Source organism: Liolophura sinensis, chromosome 13 (genome assembly GCF_032854445.1).
Source record: "Liolophura sinensis isolate JHLJ2023 chromosome 13, CUHK_Ljap_v2, whole genome shotgun sequence".
Lineage (NCBI taxonomy): Eukaryota > Metazoa > Mollusca > Polyplacophora > Chitonida > Chitonidae > Liolophura > Liolophura sinensis.
This window is the reverse complement of record NC_088307.1, coordinates 8,632,551-8,654,273: the sequence shown is the minus strand read 5'-3', so window position 1 is coordinate 8,654,273 and position 21,723 is coordinate 8,632,551. Positions and strand designations below refer to the sequence as shown.

At 39.0% G+C, this 21,723-nt stretch overlaps 1 protein-coding gene across 1 annotated transcript in view; it reads right to left on the bottom strand.

Moving 5' to 3' along the window:
* Window positions 1-21,723, bottom strand: part of LOC135480234 (ecotropic viral integration site 5 ortholog-like) — a 99,081-nt gene that overhangs the window by 31,772 nt on the left and 45,586 nt on the right. The window contains 7 exon segments of the mRNA XM_064760012.1: window positions 10,726-10,829; window positions 14,364-14,453; window positions 15,954-16,022; window positions 16,025-16,099; window positions 16,965-17,090; window positions 17,977-18,051; window positions 18,751-18,975. Of these exon segments, the coding sequence (XP_064616082.1) occupies window positions 10,726-10,829; window positions 14,364-14,453; window positions 15,954-16,022; window positions 16,025-16,099; window positions 16,965-17,090; window positions 17,977-18,051; window positions 18,751-18,975 (764 nt within the window).

The window sequence follows — 21,723 nt, the reverse complement described above, 5'->3', positions numbered from 1 at the left end:
TCACAACATAAGCCAAACAAAAAGGAGCAAATATTTTTTTTTTTTTTGTGAGCCTTTACCGCTGACACTTCAACATTTTCAAATGTTCAAAGCAGAGTTTCGACTTTGGAATTAACAAGCTCTGCTGAAAATGGAATGGAAAATTAAAATATTTCCTTAATGCTTTAAACACAAATATGCAGTGTATAAACCATATGAAAAGACTGCTGGGAATAATCAGGTCTATAATTATCAGGTTTATAATTGATAGCATAATTCCCAGTGTGCTGATGTTAGCATCAATTCTCAAAATTCCAGTTTGCATGGTTCATTACTTATTTTCCTCAAATAGGTAAGCTTTCTGTAAGTAACTCATTCTCTGCATATGACAACTTTTAAATAATTAAGGATAGCAAAGTCAAGATGAAAAATGAATGCACAGCACTAACAGACTTCTTTTTTTATTTATTTATTTGATAGGTGTTTTATGTCGTACTCAAGAATATTTCACTTATACAACGCTGGCCAGTATTATGATGGGAGGGCACCGGGCAGAGCCCGGGGGAAACCCACGACCATCTGACGGTTGCTAGCAAACAGCTCTGTGAAGTTGACTAACTTGGCCATAATGAAGTTTAGTCAATAAAATGGAGTAAAAATGCATGTCAACATTGTTTCTTATCATCATGATCATGCTTTATACACATATAAAAAACCAGGTCAGAATCGAGTTCATGTGTAAATCCGTAAGTACATGTATATACATACATGCTTGGTCAGACTCCTAAAAAGGCTTATGCATGTATGAATACCTGAAGTGCATGTATGTTATATACCTCTACATGAATAGATTACTGGTAAGAATGAAGCCAATTATAGCCCTGTGTTCATATATATTTGGCCAAGTTATGTCATACAGGTAATATAAATTGTCATACCTCACATTTAAACTAGACAGGTGAATCCATCAGCTAATTAAATCAGTCAACAAACCCAGATAAATTTAAATCTAACCACCTAATTAAGTCCTAAAACAAATGAAGCCCTTAACTGTGACTAAGCTATTAGATCCAAACTGATAAAATATAGGGTGAAAAAAGACCTACAAAACGCAATTCAAAATACACGTGAAAAACTTAAGCAGTGAATTCAACAACATATTCATGTACATGTACATGCATCCTAGAACAACATGTCCTCCAAGCAATGCCAACCAGGTGACTCATAAAGAAACCCGATTCAAACTGGTTACATCTGTTGTCAGAAATCAGGGAGAAGTATTGATTAATTGTAGCCAGATGCCGCTATAAATGTAGGTATAACATTACATGTACTCGCATGTATCAGTAAACTTAACATTACACTGGTATTAAATATTTCTACATTTATCATGGGCGCCCTCTGTGGCCCTGAGTGGTTCACGTGCCAGTGCAGCACAATATTAGTGACCCAGGAGCCTCCAACCAATGCATGCATGCCCTGTGAGATCAAGTCCAGCTCATTCTGGCTTCCTCTCCGACCGTACATGGGAAGGTCTTCCACCCAGCAACCTGCGGATGGTCGTGGGTTTGATCGCTTCCTACCGTTGTCTCCCATCACAATGCTGGCTGCCACCATATAAGTGAAATATTCTTGAATTCGGCGTAAAAGACCAATCAAATAAAATAAATAAATGTATCAATAAGAGACAACATAACAGACAAACCCAGGTACCATAACAACACTACTGCGTGTGTCCTATTTCACAGATATTTCATCATTTGCTACCCTGGCTTACGCTGTATCACATAACCGACAGACACATATGTGACAGCTCTGAATGTGTCCTGTTTTACAGCTATTCCATCATTTACAACCCTGACTTATGTTGCATCACATAACCGACAGACACATATGTGACAGCTCTGAATGTGTCCTGTTTGTTTTGCAGCTATTCCGTCATTTACTACCCTGACTTACATTGTATCATATAACCGACAGACAGGTGACGGCTCTGAATGTGTCCTGTTTTACAGCTATTCCATCACTTGTGATTTTGCCTCGTATCATGTAATTACCAAACATATCCATGATCAGCCAAGCACAGTGACACACTCACACAAGCAACACATGTGCCACAACCACACTATAGTCCTATTACCTGTACAAAGTTGTTGCTAGAGCTAAAGTTTACACCTACATATACACATAGACTTACATGCATGTCAGATACAAAATTACCACCTGAGTACACATTCATGCCTCAATCATCACTTCAACACTGACACACACACACACATGTATACACCACACTTTAACCTGTTCACAGCACCAAATTGCTTACCTGTAAATTAACACCCTGCCTGTTCAAATCTACTGTCAAACTGTTACCTCTGTTAAATGTCTTACGTTCCACATGTGTACTGGCCTGTACACACAGTACAAATGCTGCATCAAAGTTTATAACTCTAACAACAGAGTCACTGTTGCCTTCCCTTACTCAGCCCACCGTTCAGCCCCCACGGTACCTGTCCTAGCTATACCTTAACACCTCTAACTCTCGCCATATACATACAACGTAGAGAAGTGTACCACACCAAAGCTGACCCTTTAAGCTACAGCAGGCAGGTAGAGGCTATGACTACACCATGCGCTAACTGGTAACTCAATATACATATACCTACAGCTTGCAGGGTCTATACACAGCAGTCCCAGCCACTCTGCAGGACTAGTGACTAAACTAGTCCACTCTTGTGACAAAGGAGGTAGAAATAGCCCTCCAGGTATGTCTTTATACCTTACAAGTATTACAGGTATAAATGATCACATTATAAGATCTGCTGGTTGTAATTAATCTGTTAAGCTTTATATTGTAATTCACAGTGATTTTCCGCAGGGCTGAACATAAAAAGTGGCTAACAAAAACTTAGAAACAATTACCAATCCGATACGTCAGAAACTTGCTTGGACATGCACGTGATACAGTACACAAAAAATCCTGTACACAGGATTATGAAAAAAAAAAAAAAATGGACACTTAACATAACTGTATGCTCAAATCTACACTTGTTTGGATGAATACTTGGATGCTTTATGTAGCTGGTACCGGTACATGAATGCAGTGCCGTGTTTCCACAAAAAAATAAATATCAAAGTTATGTCAGGTTTAACAGGGAAAATAATCTCCAAGCATTTCCAGAAGCCAGTATTATTACATGTACATACAAAAGTGCCTTACAAAAGGTAATTTACAATATCCCCATTACACAAAACCGAGCCAGATAGTTCAAAATATGTTATGTACTTCGTCGAGAGCATTATATCATATATTAAAGTGGCCTGGCAATATCTCTGGTACATGTAGTCTGATCATATTGTTATACCTCATAGAGCGACTGAATACCCTATCTCACGAAGCTGCATTCCTCAGCAACAGAGCTCTACATGACGATCTTGTCCATCCATTCTACTGCCCTTATCTCCCTTTGTGTGATCTCTTGACACGTGCTTGTGTTTGTAAAATAAGCCTTCATACTTGTACTCCACACTCGTTCAGCATGCCATCTAACTGTATATTGTACAATGAGCTTTGTACCAGCACATTTTAATACACACAGATATTTAGATGTTATTATATTACCAAAAAAGAGCCATGCCACTGTCTGTGATTACTTCTGTAATGACAAAACCATCAGTCTACAAACTGCAAACTTTGGAAGTCCTAATGATGCATGCATGACCCAACCATTGCAAAAGGATTTTTTGTTTTATTTTTTTACAAGCACTTTATTCACTTATTTAATTACTCCAGAAAGCTAGATTCAAGCCTGCTGGTTTATGAGTTTGGAGTCAACACTTTAGCCAAACTTACCACTCAAATATACCACATATAACCACACATCCAGTGTAAACCTGTATTATACAGTTTTAGCATCATAGGACTCGTTGATATTATCAGAAAACTAGCCAAATCTATTTTGAGGGAGCATCAAGATACCAATTTTTAAACTTTAAAGCACTTTAGTACTAAGATGATTTGAACGATGGTGTATGTAATACATAATATTGCAGACAGTATGCATGCTGGTAACTTCTTATCGTCATACACACAGGTGTAAATAAACCCCTCGGGGTATAAATATATACTAGTCTGATGCTTGGTGTAAACAATATTTATTTTCCACCAGTGCAATGACTATTTTAATACCTCAATCTCCCTTATCTTTCCTGCACACCTGATTGTAAAACAAAACTCTCTTTGTCATTTCATTCGCAAATCTGATGATTTTGTCCCAATTTTTACATAAATTGGTGTTTTCCAGGTAAAGAATGAGCGGTTGGTCACCCCTAGAAACACCCTTGTGCTGATTATGGGGCCAAATGTAAAAATATCAGGAAATCAGGTTAAAGTCAGCTTAATGACAAATGACTGACAGAAAGTTTCTGTGCTTCGCACAGTTACTAGTAAACATTTGCTGGGGTGAAGCCTGTATACCATACCCGTACAATATGACAGTGATAGGCATGAATTTTCAGACATGTCAAAAGATCAAACACCACAAAACCTTGGTCTACTGTATCACCTTTAAAAGTCTGGACAACACAGTGTATTTTTAGGGGCAAATAAAGTTCATAAAATATTACTTTTAATGCTGAAAGTTTACATGTTTTTTTTTGTTTGTTTTTTTTACAATATCATTCTACCTTAATCTTAATTAAATCTGAAATATATGCACCACTTCGTACCTTTCACAAATTGGCCACGTATTACAGGTTGTGATTTAAGCAACTCTACAGTGACTAAACAGCTCTTTTGTGCTGGTCTATTGGTCAGTCGGTCAATCGGTCTGTCCAATTTCGGGCATCCTCTCTTTTAACATCAGAGTCCTATGTCTTAAGAAAGGCCATTCACTTCAAATGACAGGTCATAGTGCAAAACAACAAAAAACAATACATACAAGTATGGGATATCAGAGGCATAATGCAGATTTGAAACTGTTCACACAGGCAAACGTGCATCTATGTCCACAAGAGAATTATTTACATGTACATGGGAGAGAAAAAATGTGTTTATGCTCGAGTTACGAGCTTTGAAAATTTGAGTCATCTGGTGGTTGGTTCCGAAAGTGTATTAGCTAATACTGGTATTAAGTCACATTTCATATTTAACTTTATAGCCAAACTCTGTAGCCAATGCCGTTCTTCAAAGTCAAAGTATAACAACAGCAGTTTTAGTTCCTATTCAATATAATGCTTCACAACTGCACAAAATTGAAGGCTTGGCTTCAACTTAGATCTGGTATTAAGTCTTAAACCAGTTTTCCTGTTTTCCAACAAAGGGATGTGATTGACCTGTGATATGATTTGGAACAGGATGTATTTCTGACTTGTCACACAGAGGTGACATACCTCAGCAGGTAAATGTGACAGGTGAGCCCGACAGAGTGAGGAATGACGCCTGTGTATATATAGGGACAGGTTTGCAGAAGAATTAACAATAGCATATCAAGGCCAATCTCAATTTACTGTTTGCTTCTCATGACCAGTTTTGTTTAAACCAAATGCAACATGCTAAATGCCATGATCAAGAATTATTTACTGAAAATTTTTTAACCTATATGTTGGTGAATTATGACAAATGACACCCTGACAAAAAATTCACCCTAACTAAATTGCAGATTTTTCCTGATTCTGACAGTTTGTATTGTAATGTTTGTTTGGAAGGTAGGACAATATGCTACTAGCAAAATGTAAGTTAACTTTCTGATTTAGGAAGTACCAGATATTATATATATTCTACAGATATATTAATATATAATTTACTATTTTCTTCAAAATATTAGATGTTATAGGGTCATGGCAAGCTGAGAGTTAATTAACAATGGCTTGCATACCATCCTCCACACAATGGAGCCCTTTTAATATTTATTTACCTAAATGATGTTTTATATCGAGAAAAGAGAAAAGTGAAATACTTTTTCACTTGTATCACAGGTTTACTGGTGGTGAAATCCAGGCAAATCTCCTGACATAACAAGAGTTGGGTTGAAATCTGTCACGAAAATACATGCATCATCAGGGGTAAATTACAAGTCTGGATTTCCGGAAAAACCATGTCAATGTGATTAAGCTATGGTCAAAAATTCCTTGTTAGTCGTACCCGACACTATAATAAACAATGGGGTACATAAGTACAGGATATCTTTTTTTTTTGCTATTCTGGTTAATGAAAAAGGTAGGAATTTTCCAGAAATTAACACTAGAAATTAAAAAAAAAGAAAAAAAAAAAAAACGTTTACCAAAATGGCAATAATTTTTTTTTTATAGCGGGGCACTTTTTAGAGGGTCCATTGAGTTACATAATATTTCAGATGGTCCTTACGATCGTGTCATTATAATTAATGACAAACTTTTACCTGGGGTACATTGGTTGTTTAACATCACTTCTCAGTTCAGCCTATCACAAGAGAGAATGCTATAAATGGCAGCTGCTAGTGTTTACCAGTTAGACCCTATTCACATTCATACACACTTACAAACAGCTACACCTCCAAGTACTTGTCAGTCCAGCCTTCACTATCAATCCCTATTTGCAGGGCTTGGACATGTGTCAGACAGGTCACTACAGTAACAGGCAAGACTGTCTGGGGAATGTCTGGACACAGACTGGACAGTCTGGACATTAGCATGAAATCAAAACAAATTTTGGTGCTAAGTTTCACAGGTTATACTTTTCCAATAACAAACAGTTCTGGCTGGAGAACATACATGTGGTTGTACATATGAAGGGGCCCCGCCAAATGGCAGAGGTTGTCATGAGAGTTTAGCAGTATAAGCAGACCTGATTGTACTTTATGTGAAGTGGAGGGAGGAAGTACACAAGAGCTTGGCGACTCAATGGCTGTACATTTGTCACATCAAACATACACAAATACTGCAGCACTTCACAGAAATCTTCAGCCTTGTTACAAACATCTTCTTCTTTACAATAATAAAAAGAAAACCAGGCATCTTCTGTCAGTCTGTGATAGCTGAACATACATTTCACAGGAAGGGGTTGGTAATGGGCCATGTCCCATTACCCTGTCTCACTTGCTGGTTTGGACAAGGGGGGGTGGGGGGGTGGGGGTGTGGGGGTGCAGCACTTATATTTGTTCCTGAATTTGTAGTACCTCATAACCCATCTCTTTTATACAAATCCTAGAACACAAATGCAGTGAAGCAGCTGACAGAAACTCCTACATACAGTAGCACAGTAAATGTATACAGTACAGAAAGAAGACACACCTACAAAAACAAACACATCAACACTATGAATTGATTTCAACCAAAAACTGTGGATCATACATCACCAGTTTCTTTGACCATGAAATGAGTTAGCCAGACTTCCAGATCATCCACAGCATGTGAACGTGGAAGACATGCCCAAAACACCAGATTTCTAAATGATAACTACATGTACCTTTCCCTATCATCAATGAATTCATACTGAAAGTTCATCGTTAACAGAAAACTGCCTTAGTAATGAAGATATATTTCTTGTGACGCTCTACTGACAATGGAGATCAATTTGCAAGATCTGTCCGCTATAAAGATAAATTTAGCGATGGCGCTCTCACACCAACAAAGACAAATGTGCAGTAAAGACTTATTGGGAATAAAGATCAATTTGCAATGGATAGCTGTTGGCAATAAAGATCTCTTTATAATAAAGATCTGCTGGCAATGAAGTGCAATGAAGATTTGCAATAAAGCATTGCTAGCAAAACAAATGATACAATTTCTTGATATCTGATAAAACAGTTTCTGACCATTCCTGTAACTGACACATACTGATGATTTCAATGAGCTGAAAGGCTGCTTAAACAGCATAGGAAATAAAGTAGGCAATAACTCTGTCAGTTTGATGACTACCACACCTAGGCCTGTACCAGGTACTAACCGCACATGTTTGCCCTCATCTGCGGGCAGCCTGATGCTGGATCCCAAAAGGGCAAATGGGTACCAGCATAAAAAAAACTGCACTTAAATTTTCAACTGAACGTATTTAACCCTCTAACTATAGGAATATGGTATTTACATGTACACAGATAGAATTATAAAAAGTTGGGTTAAAAGAGCAAAGGAAAAACTAATTAGTTCTTGTAAAGCAATTGTTCCATTGTACAAACATGTCAGTACCTGATAGAGAACAGCTTCACTTTACAAAATGTACCTGAAGTGATAACCTTTCAGATGCAGAGAGGCGGAGATATGATAAAGGCCACCCTCTATCCTCACCCCCTCCCTATCCCATCCGCCCCACCGAACTGCCACAAGATGTTTGCCCTTAGAGACCCCAGAAAAGCTCTTGGGTGCAGACATGAATCAGATGGGTAATACAACAGCTGCTAATTGTCCTTGGGTAAGGCCAGAGACAGACAGGCTATTGTCTTCAGGTCACACAAGATCTTCTGTTAGTTCTTTATCTGGCCACTTCCATGGCCAGACCAAGATGGAAATGGTGTTCCAGTTACTACATGTACCGTAAATCTCCTAGTGTTTCTATGACAAAACACCCATTCACCTACATAGATTACAGGCCTAGAATTTCGAAGGGAATCCGGGAATCGATTCATGCAAAGGCTCATGCCATGCTTGTCTAGGAGAACCCCCACACATTCGCTCAGAGGAATTGTTTATTTCTCTCTTCTGAGGCATTCCACAAGAAACATGATGTATTCAGTTTTAATGCACAATGAAACAATTATGGCCACTCGGTTTCAATTTCCATGGGTTGAATTTGCTTCAAACTCCTTGATTGGTTGAATCAGGAAATTTTGGCCAATGGCTGTGTGCGATACAATTCTAGGCCTGATTTAACATGTCCAAAGGAAATTGAAGGTGAGGAACAATGTATCCTAAAATGCTGATGTTCTATATATTTGACATATGTGTGAGGTAATTCATATCATTGATATTTTGTCCTAACTATCTGATATGCTTGTCACAAATTTCCTATGAGTCCTATCAAACATTTTCTACATGTACATAACTGATATACTGTCACAGATTACCTATATACAAGTTTTGATATGTCTGTCACAAATGTCCTATGAGTCCTATCAAACATTTCCTACATGTACACAACTGATATACTGTCACAGATTACCTATATACAAGTTTTGATAGGTCTGTCACAAATGTCCTATGAGTCCTATCAAACATTTCCTACATGTACATAAATGATATACTGTCAAAGATTACCTATATACAAGTTTTGATATGTCTGTCACAAATGTCCTAGGAGTCCTATCAAACATTTCCTACATGTACATAAATGATATACTGTCATAGATTACCTATATACAAGTTTTGATATGTCTGTCACAAATGTCCTATATGTATATCTGATACAACTTCACATATTACATGTACCTAAATACAAGTTGTTTGTCACAAAACATATTTGAAATGCTTATCATATATGTCCTCAATACATGTTTGTCACAAATGTCCCATGTATTTGCTGTATTTGTCCCAAATACCATACTAAGCTGATGTGTTTGTCACATATTTTCTATATATTTGACCAGCCCGGATAGCACAGTTGGTAGAGCGTCCACTTCGGGAGCGGTAGATGCAGGATCAATCCTGGGTCGAGTTACACCTAAGACTTTAAAAGAGGAAGTTGTAATTCCCTTTCTTGGCATTCAGCAATAAAGGGATAGTGCAATGACTGGTATGGTAACCCATATCAGCATAATGGCTTGGGCGGGGCGGCTTACTTGCCTTTGGTAAGTCGTCTCAGTGAAGCAGCACTAAATAAAAGAGCGGTGGAAATCCGTCCTACAACAAGGAGGCACGTTACATGCACTCTAAGGATTCCTTCGTTGTCATATGACTGAAAAATTGTTGAGTGCGACGTTAAACCCCAACACTCACTCACTCCTGTATATTTCCTGTATTTGTCCCAAATGTCCTACTAAGCTGATATGTTTGTCCTGTATATTTAATACGGTAACTTTCCACTATTACAATCATATATCCTCATGCATAAGGTTAATACAATGCTTGATGCCTCAGCCAAGGGATGAAATATACTAAAAAACTTAGTTTGCAAAGCAAAGAGTTCTTATTAAATACAAATACACTACGCAGAGGGGCAAAATCAGACAGATTAAACATTTTACTGTCAGCTACAGGTAATCAACAGCTGTAGCCAATGTTTTAGAATTGTCAACACATGACAAGGGTTAGTTTAAAAGCAAAAGAAACACTAACATAAAAGTATATGCCAGACAACCCATTAATAATTATCCACGAAAATAACTGGATTTTTTAAGAATTTTTACACCCAGAAAAATTCAATCAGAACTTTGGTTTCTATGGATCTGACCATATTGGGACCAGTGATGTCACGTCTGGTTTTTGCCACACACATACAAAACTTTGTTTCATGGTTCTAATGCACATGCATGCAGATATATAAATGCACTCAGTGAATTGATCTTGAAAACGAAATATTTCAAGGAAAAAATATGGATGTGACATCCCTGACATCACTAGAGGCCACCATAGATTCTGCTGTTTTAAAAACATTTCACTCGCTTAGAAAATTTCCAAAAAGTCTGTTGAAAAAATAAATCGGACTATTTAAATGAGCAAGTGTTTAATGGTCTTTTACCTGATTTACACCAATTCGTTTTAGTGTTTTCTTTCCCTTTAATGTCTACTGCGCAACTACAACACAAAATTCCAAACAAACTAACAAATCCATTGACTTACTTTCTGAGTTTCTTTGCGTTGTATTTCACCTGATAGGCTGCCTGGAACAGCTGCTCAGCTTCAATTTCCTCTTCGTACTGTATTGGGACATGTCGCTGGAAATGCTGAAGTGTAAAAACACATGCAAAATAAACCAATGCAATGTTTAGAAGTAAAAAAAATATCCCATTAGACAGCATACTCAGTGAGGACCACCTACCCTCAACCCCTGATACCCACCCACAAGACAAAAGTAACCCATCAAGACAGCAAACTCAGTGAGGACCCCGCCCACCCTCAGCCCTTGTTACTTGCCCACATGACAATGGTAACCCATTAAGACAGCACACTCAGTGAGGACCACCCACACTCAACCATTGTTACTTGCCCATACGAGAATGGTAACCCATTAAGGACAGCATAAATCAGTGAGGACCACCCACCCTCAACCCCTTGTTACCTGACCACAAGACAATGGTAACCCATCAAGACAGCATATTCAGTGAGGACCACCCACCCTCAACCCTTGTTACTTGACCACAAGACAATGGTAACCCATTAAGACAGCAAACTCAGTGAGGACCATCCACCCTCAGCCCTTGTTACTAGCTCACAAGACAATGGTAGCCCATTAACACAGCATACTCAGTGAGGACCATCCACCCTCAACCCTTGTTACTTGCCCCAAAGACAATGGTAACCCATCAAGACAGCATACTCAGTGAGGACCATCCACTCTCAACCCTTGTTACTTGCCCACAAGACAATGGTAACCCATCAAGACAGCATACTCAGTGAGGACCACCCACCCTCAACCATTGTTACTTGACCACAAGACAATGGTAAACCCATCAAGACAGCATACTCAGTGAGGACCATCCACCCTCAACCCTTGTTACTTGCCCACAAGACAATGGTAACCCATTATGACGGCATAATCAGTAAGGACCATCCACTCTCAACCTTGTTACTTGCCCACAAGACAATGGTAACCCGTCAAGACAGCATACTCATTGAGGACCATCCACCCTCAACCCTTGTTACTTGCCCACATGACAAAGATAACCCACTAAGACAGCATAATCAGTGACGACCACCCACTCTCAACCCTTGTTGCCCACAAGACAATAGTAACCCATTATGACAGCATAATCAGTGAGGACCATCCACTCTCAACCTTGTTACTTGCCCACAAGACAATGGTAACCCACTAAGACAGCATACTCAGTGAGGGCCACCTACTCCCAACCCGTTACCTGCCCACAAGACAATGGTAACCCATCAAGACAGCATACTCAGTAAGGGACCACCCATCCTCAACCCTTGTTACTTGCCCATATGACAATGGTAACCATTAAGACAGCACACTCAGTGAGGACCGCCCACCCTCAACCCTTGTTACTTGACCACAAGACAATGGTAACCCGTCAAGACAGCATACTCAGTGAGGACCACCCACCCTCAACCCTTGTTACTTGACCACAAGACAATGGTAACCCATTAAGACAGCATAATCAGTGAGGACCATCCACCCTCAACCCTTGTTACTTGCCCACATGACAAAGGCAACCCATTAAGACAGCACACTCAGTGAGGACCATCCACCCTCAACCCTTGTTACTTGACCACAAGACAATGGTAACCCATTAAGACAGCATACTCAGTGAGGACCACCTACCCTCAACCCTTGTTACCTGCCCACAGAGACAATGGTAAACCCATCAAGGCACCATACTCAGTGAGGACCATCCACCCTCAACCCTTGTTACTTGCCCACATGACAATGGTAACCCATTAAGACAGCATACTCAGTGAGGACCACCCACCCTCAACCATTGTTACTTGACCACAAGACAATGGTAACCCACTAAGACAGCATACTCAGTGGGGGACCACCCACCCTCAACCCTTGTTACTTGCCCACAAGGCAATGGTAAACCATCAAGATAGCATACTCAGTGAGGACCACCCACCCCTCAACCCTTGTTACTTGCCCACAAGACAATGGTAAACCCATTAAGACAGCATAATTAGTGAGGACGATCCACCCTCAACCCTTGTTACTTGCCCACAAGACAATGGTAACCCATTAAGACAGCATACTCATTGAGGACCATCCACCCTCAACCCTTGTTACTTGCCCAAAAGACAAATATAACCTACTTGACCAACATACTCAGTCGGATTTGCCCGTGTGTTTAACCTCTGTTACTTGGGGCAGAAGACAGATAATTAGACAGGCATATTCAGAGAGACCCCACCACCCCCTATGCCCTGTTACTAGCCTAGAAGACAAACATAACCCATTCCAGGGCATACTCAGTGAGGCCCAGCCATCTTTAACCCAATACTTGGGCAGAAGACAGCGCTAACCCATTAGATGGCATACTCAGTGAGGCCCACCCACCCCCAATCCCCTAATGCATGAGACTTCATACTCTGTCAGGAGGGTGTGCGTTAACTTTCTGTACATGGAATATAAGGGCAGATAATCCATTGATGCTTGTAATAGGAGATAATACATAGAAACTAGCCTAGGAAGATTGTGGGAAGATGTAAATCCTATTTGAATGAGGTGACCACATGTGTTTGTCATACATGACTATTTATGTGAATACAGAACAAGGGAACTGTGAGCATTGGAGCTCTTTTATCCTTTTTTCACACCCAACACTTATTTGGCCACGGTTTTGATTGCCACATGACGAACAGTCTGTGAAAATACACTTCACGGCATTTAAAGAATTCTGAGATTATAAGACATTTCACTTAGGTAAAAATAAGAAATCAATTTCTGATGTACATCAGGTAGATTCCTCCTAATTACACACCTGCAAACAACATTTTGAGACGTGACTGACAAATTAAAAAAAAAACCATTCAATCAAGCCAGTGTTTTGAGGATTACCTTTGTTATTTACATGTAAACTTTGTCAGGCTCCATAGCTGTCATAGTTTGCACCGGACGAGAAAGGGCCTGATTTGTTCGGCTGCTTATCCTAAATGACCTTAAATTTTCTCCATGACTAACCTACTCAATTTGTTGTATTCTGAGAATTCTGATGATTCTAGAAAAGCACTTTAAGGCTGCTTCTTTCAAAGGCATTTAGGAGTTGGGATGGTATAGACTGACAGAGGCATTACTTATGGATAACAACTCCTGGATTTATTGTGTTGGTGACGTTTGGATGTAGGTTCAAACCATATGATTTGATAACGATGTAAGAACCTACATCGAAATGTCACCAACACAATAAATCCAGGAGTTGTTATCCATAAGTAATGCCTCTGTCAATCTATACTTTAGGGTTGGTTCAGAAGGTATTATGACATCCTGCTGGAAAAATGTATGTTTCAGCACCAAAAATGATATTTGATGGCATTTATTTGCATCTAAAAATGCACTTTTGTTGACGAAAATTGAGGTCATTTTAGGATATCTGCAATATTCAAATTAGTTTTTGTTTCTGGCAGGTGGAATAATGCCTAATGACTTTCTTAAGTAAACATAGTTCATATGTAAATGCTGATTTACTCTGTCACCATTCCCATATGCATGTGCTTAGAAAATGCTAGTTTAATCATTACAAAAACATCATTTACCAAAAAATTACCAAAGTACCATTTCAGATAACATACAAGTTAAGGTTGAGACTTACCCGAACCATCCCTTCCATATCTAGAGACAGCAAATCCTCCTGACTCGATTCTAACAGAGCTATGCCAATACGAAATATAATCTCCATACCCTGAAATGTACAAGACCACAGATACATAAAAATACATACAAATTACTGTATATGGGGAGAACACTATTACAGTTTATACTGTAATTAGCTACTATATATTCGGTCGGTCTTGTTAAGTTAATTAAGATAATTTCCATCATATTAAAAACTGGGATATATGTGCAACGTCATGCATTACTTAAAGTAAAAGAAAACTAAAACATGAAGTAAAGTTCATAATACAGACAACTGAAAATTGTCTCTAAGACACTTTCATTTATTTTCCCTGATTTTTTAAGTGTTGAAAGTATTCAAACATTAGAGTATTATGGTGGGCTTTATGAGCCATACTGAGGTATCTAGGAACTCTGATGTCATCCCCATTTTTGCCTGATGTTCTCCAGAAGGAAGAAATTTGTGCGAACATCATATCAGTAATTGTTTACTCATAGGTAAAAGGAATTATTCCAACATTAAGTGTCGGTGATTAGTCTTGAATGATCTTTGCTGTGACATCAGAGTTCCTAACCTCTCATTGTATTGTCCATAAAGTTCATCCTAGAATTCAAACATTTCATCGCATTTAACTCTTTTTCACAAAATTCTAAAAATATGAAACGAAAGTATATTTATGTGTAGTTTTAAGTGGTCTTCTTAGTGATGCCTACTTCATTTTCCTATTTCCATTCTTTTCCTTTAACTTGTACAATATGATGTATTCATCAGTGCCATATCACGTCCCTTGCTCTAAATGGACTGAACTTTGTAGTGATGAAGACGCGAGAACAACCAAAAGCTGCTGATGTTGTTTCCTGTACAGGTGACGCCTACAGAATTTCCAGCAGCTGGTGTTTCCTGAGATAGATATACCTTTACAATAATTCCTCGGCTACTGGGGGAAATCCCCCTTCGTCTACGACAACGAGGTGCAATAGATATTTTGAGGTAAATGACTGAGATCAAGGAAAACTGAAGCGCCCAATGTAAACCTTTGTCCTTTGCTTGGTCAACCTGACAAACCTCTTAGCTTAAAGCCACAGCAGGGTTGCCACAGCTATCTCGTTTCATGATCCAATCAGATCAAAATTCATGACTTAATCCAAGAAAATAACAAAACTTGAAAACCAGTCTGAGTGTTGAAGTCATTACTTTTAATTGCAACTTGGCATGCCCTTTACATCTCCCCTTGTACCGCCCAATCCGCCTAGACTATACCTACATTATGAGTTTTATTATGCCTCAGGTTTCAATAATGTAGTTCTCATACAATCAATATATAAGTAGTGGTAAACAACACACAATTGTACATGTCAACATTCGAACAGAAAAATTCCACACTTTTTCATGACTTAATTCCTCTTAAATTTTCAAAATTCATTACTTTTTTGTGGATGTGAAATTTACTTTGAATTTGTCTTAAATTTATTATGACTATTCGGGTATTTCCTGACTCTGAACAATGCTTTCGCAAAATGAGCCCACAAAGGCTAAAAATGGTAAAGGCACAGTTATCTTCCTTACCTCAGATATAAACAGGTCCATGACGCGGCAGGCTGCAGACAGTGGCAGGGCGGTGGTGAAGAAGTGTGAGGAACCCAAGAAGAGGCGTATATGGAGGTATGGAAGCCCTGAGACTGGAAATGCATGTGCAGGTCAGGTAACAGTTCCTGGGTGAGGATGAGAAAGACACAAAGATGTAGATTACCCTAGGTTCAAGGTAACAGGCTGATCTGAAATTCTAACCCTGAGATCCTGAAGCTGTTGGACAAAATTAGCCTGCAAAAGGTCTTTACCCTTGAGCAACCAGAGTTATCTCCCATTACTACAGGTTCACTGCCAAAGGCTGATCTGACATCCTGATGTCATCAGTACCGGTACTAAATGTCTTACGCAGAAAACAGTTAACTGAATTTTGGGATAGCTACAGGCACAAATGTAAACAAACTGTAAACATGGGGCATGCTGTAGCTTTACACTGATGAACCGTATTAAAGCGAGATTGCATGCACCAATTTGTCCACATTGTAGCATCATTATATCAACAGAATATCAAAACTACCCACGTTGAATTTAAACATGGCCTGACATGCATATACAAAACTGTAAGACTGCTTCACCACTTACAAAAGACCACGCTCTCGAACAAAATGTACATATTTCTGTAAGTACAGACGTTTTGTTGTACTAAAAGTATACAGTAGGATTTTAACCCATTTAGAAGTAATCAGGACCTAAACACGTGTAGATGCCATTTCAGCTAGTACGTACCTGACACCAGCACTGATTTACTGGTACTGAAAAACAATCATACCCTGTGGTCCTTAATTTATTACATCAACATCTGAGTTGTCCACAGTTGAATTTGAACTCCACTCCGGACATACCTGTACGCACCACCACACTCGTTAAAATGAGCTTAATACTGTGCTAGGTTTAAACAACCAACCCAGTTGACTTGTAATCCAACATGATTTGTTCCACTTAAGCTGTCAATAGCAAGATTTGAACCCATGACTGACTGAGTTAACATACCTGTACAAGACACTCCAGCTGGTACATACAGAGCCCCAGCTCTGCCATGCTGGGCTTGAACAGCTCCCGTAGCCTGTAATCCTGCATTAGTTTGACTAGAACAGCAAAAGCCTCCTCCTCTGGCATCTGAATCATGAGATGTCAGAACTTTTGTCATTCTGTGACACACATACAAAGGTTGAATGAATGATCCAAAACTTCCTACTGGGTTATGCAAACAAATTTATTTGTGAACTTTTTTTCATTTGAATCCATTTAAAAAATAACTATGACAAATTATTAAAGAAATATTCCTGACAATATATACCTGAAAATAATGACACCTGAATTCACAGACACAGTACATGGATATACTACAGCCAAACAAGCCCAACAGAAGATGGTAACCTTGTCAATATATGCTGGCATGGGATGCCTGACGGAGAAATATTCTCATCACAACTGCGACTGTTGATTTATTTATTTATTATTTGATTGGTGTTTTAATGTCACACTTAAGAATTTTTTCTTTTCTAACACAGCTGTCAGATTTACCGAAGGAGGAAAGCAGTGTGCCTAATGTATATTTTACATGATGTATTTATTTATTTCTATGGGTGTTTAATGCCGTACTCGAGAATACTTCACTTATACGACAGTGGCCAGCATGATGGTGGAAGGAAATCTGGCAGACCCTGGGGAAGCCTACAAACGTCCGCAGGTTAATAGCAGAGCTTTGCCCACAGTAAACTTCTCACCTTTTCATAAGATACCTCATAAACATCCTGACAAAGCCAGTGCAGCAAGAGCTTTTACTGATTGATTCACCGCTGAAGACTTTTTTGTTTGATTTTTTATAATTTCTTACCAGAAAAACTTATTTCCACTAAAGTATAATTTTATGGACTTTTTAGAAGTGCATTTTTATTTACCAAACTTAAAGTGAATTACAGTGTACATAGATCCATGTACAAAACAACAGTTTGAAGTGTCATCTGTACAAATCGCTGTAGAAAACAAGTGCCCGCCTTACCTGCATCAGTAAGAGGCCCACAATAAAGCCACTGCCCTGACAATACCCCACTTCCCTGTCATGAAGAGAGTAAGCCTGCAGCAAACACAACATACCATTAAATCCAAAATTGCAGTTCTCCATCATTCTATCTCTATATATCTATTTTGACAGCTATACATATATAGAAAACATCATACTCAAGAAGTTTTCACACATACAACAGCAGTCAGTAACCCTGACTGATTCCACAAAACCATTTCTGGCTATAATGTTAAAGTCAAAATTCAAAACATCATGTCAACACTTATTTTGGCGTACTGTAATTGGAAAACTGAACATAACAAGAAACAAAACTCTTTTTTTCCTGAAATGTAGCTGTAATTGGGCATGTGCCTGACTTGGAAAGGTTTTGGCCAACTATGACCGAAACACATGTATGGGTGGTGTCAGTTGGACAGACTCACTTCTATATAAATCTTTAACAGTGGTCTGAAAGTTTTAAAATAAACAAGAGTTATCTCCCTTACTGCACTTTGTGATAACTGGTGGAGTTAAGTTAAAGCTACACTACTTTGACAACATTGATAAAATTTTGATTTTATCCAATATTAGAAACTATTGTAAAACACCTTAATATCTGCAAATCAAGATCACTCTGCAATAACATTCTGTTGATGTCAAAACAAAAAATATGAAAAGAGTCAAACCAAATCACTCAAAACCTCTCCCCCCTCTACCAACCCGGCAAAAAAAAAACAAAAAAAAAAAAAAACACCTCACACAAATGTTTACCTTCATGACATTGAACAAACTCTCCTGGCCTAACCCATCTTTATCCTTGAAGAAATCGTGATCGGGAAAAGTTCGCGCTATATCCCGCTTAATCTGCTTCTCGCTGGGGGACGTCTTCTTGAGGTATTCCACGTAGAGGCCCTTGGCAGAGGAGTTGTCGACGTCACAGAGCAGTTGCCAGACCAAGCTGCGGAAGTGATGAGGCACACCCTTACGTACCAGCTCCTATAAACATAATAAATAAACTGTGAGCAGTTCTACCTTTTTACCACTGACGACTATCAAATCACATACTGCTTTAGACTCGTAGTCATGTGGGTTCAATGGTAATAATGAAGAAGTCGAGAAATCACCCCATGTAAAGGTAAAAGGTTTCGTTAGCTGTCAACTTTCTTGACAATGACTCCAGCATCAGGGTCGTTAACATTTATATTTACAGAGTGATGCCTCGACTTCTTAGTTATTAAATATGAAAATCTTCTTGAATTACATCAATTACAGTTCCTATCAATATATGTTCTGCGTGTACACAATATTAGCTGCAGAAAACAGCTTTTACATGTCTATATGGTTGTCTGTAGGTATGTGAGTGTGTCCATCTGTCAATCAGTTAGTCACATTTTTGAAATACAATCTCTTAACATAGGAAATTTTTGTTCTCCAGTAAGTCTGAGAAATGATTTCTGTGAACAGTCAGGTGTAGGAGGAGAGGGTAATTAGTCCTGTCTAATTACACTTTAATCTAGCTTGGGGGGGGGGGGGGGGGGGGGTGGCATCAGTTTGTGTCCTGCCTAATTACACTTTAATCTAGCTTTGGGGGGGGGGACCATCAGTCTGTGTAATTAGTCCAGTCTAATTACACTTTAATCTAGCTTGGGGGGGGGGGGAGGGCATCAGTTTGTGTCCTGCCTAATTACACTTTAATCTAGCTTTGGGGGGGGACCATCAGTCTGTGTAATTAGTCCTGCCTAATTACACTTTACCATAGCTTGGGGGGAACACCAGTCTGTAATTAGTCCTGCCTAATTACACTTTACTTTAGCTTGAGGGGACCACCACTCTGTGTAATTAATCCTGCCTAATAACACTTTCATCTAGCTTTGGGGGATGGTCAGTCTGTGTAATCAGTCCAGTTTAATTACACTTTAATCTGGCTTGGAGGGACCACCAGTCTGTTTAATTAGTCCTGCCTAATTACACTTTACCATAGCTTGGGGGGACCACCAGTCTGTGTAATTAGCCCTGCCTAATTACACTTTACCATGGCTTGGGAGGACCACTAGTCTGTGTAATTAGTCCTGCCTAATTACACTTTAGCTTGGAGGGACCACCACAAGGTGTAATTAGTCCTGCCTAATTACACTTTAATCTAGCTTGGGGGGACCACCAGTCTGTGTAATAAGTCCTGCCTAATTACACTTTAATCTGGCTTGGTGGGACCAGCGGTCTGTGTCCTGCCTAATTACACTTTAATCTAGCTTGGGGGGACCATCGGTCTGCGTAATCAGTCCAGGCTAATTACACTTTAATCTGGCTTAGGGGGGACCACTGGTGTGTCTAATTAGTCCAGCCTAATTACACTTTAATCTAGCTTGGGGGGATCACTGGTCTGTGCAATTAGTCCTGCCTAATTGTGATCACAAAGGGGCCAAAAAAAGTACAGATGAAACAAACAGTTTTTTGTGAATCAACAAATAAATGCATTTAACTGGTGGTCCAACAGGTGTATTGAAAGTACAGATACATATAAGGCACTGTGTGTGGATTTTACAGCAAGTATAAAATATTGTACACAAAGTAAAATAACAGCTGACAAAAAGTGAATGCAAACAGGATACCGATTCATGCTATTTTACATACAGTACATACACAAATCTGCCAATCATTGTCAAGTAGAGCACCTGAAGATTATAACTATAAAAGTTACAGCAGTTACATGTATCTCCATGAAAGATACACGACAAAGCAGAACCTTGTGGAGTATCATGTAATGTATCATGTGTCTTCCTGGTACATTATTATGGAAGACAAATCATGCACTTGATCGTACAATACTGTAGTTCTTCAACTATTTCGCATGTTTGCAACGTGTTTATTCAAGCATATTCTGAAGGCATTACTCTGTGTAGATTGATAAAATTATGCTTTGTGTACAGCCCTGAAAATGGCCAATCCAACCAATGTAGTCTTGTCTCCAAAATCAAATCATAAGTATTCATAAATTGGTCTGAAAGTAATTGCCCTTTCGTGAGTGAAAAAATTGAGGAAGTCTGGTATACTGTATATGCATGACTTTAAACTCGGTGAAACTTGGTTCCTGACTTTGTTTCTGGCTGTTCGATATACCTTAGATCTTAGGTACAAGTACGTGTTTTGAGGTTTGTTTAGAAAGTGGGTTGATACTCTACTGGAAAATGTGACTTTCAGCACCAAAAATGCATGCACATGTATAAATCCTGTATTTCACCTTAAATTTTGCATTTTTCAAGCATCATGCATTGTTTGGTTTTGATTGATTTATTCACCTCATTATAGTAAGTACGGGAAGGTCAGCCAGCAACCTGCGGATGGTCGTGGGTTTTCCCCGGGCTCTGCCCGGTTTTCTCCCATCATAATGATGGCCGTCGTCGTATAAGTGAAATATTCTTGAGTGTGGCGTAAGACACCAATCAAACAAATAAATAAATATTATACTGACACTTGAAAGTTAATTGTTAGAATCAAAAGTGTCATTTTAAGGGCTTTATGTATGTGATTTCTAAAAGTGCATTTTCACATACCAATCTCTGGGGTGAACTATAACCTTTCTTTGTTTTTGTTTTTTCTTTTGATTGGTGTTTTACGCCGTACTCAAGAATATTTCACTTATACGCATTATGGTGGGTGGAAACCGGGCAGAGCACGGGGGAAATCCACAACCATCCGCAGGTTGCTGACAGACCTTCCCATGTACGGCCGGAGAGGAAGCCAGCA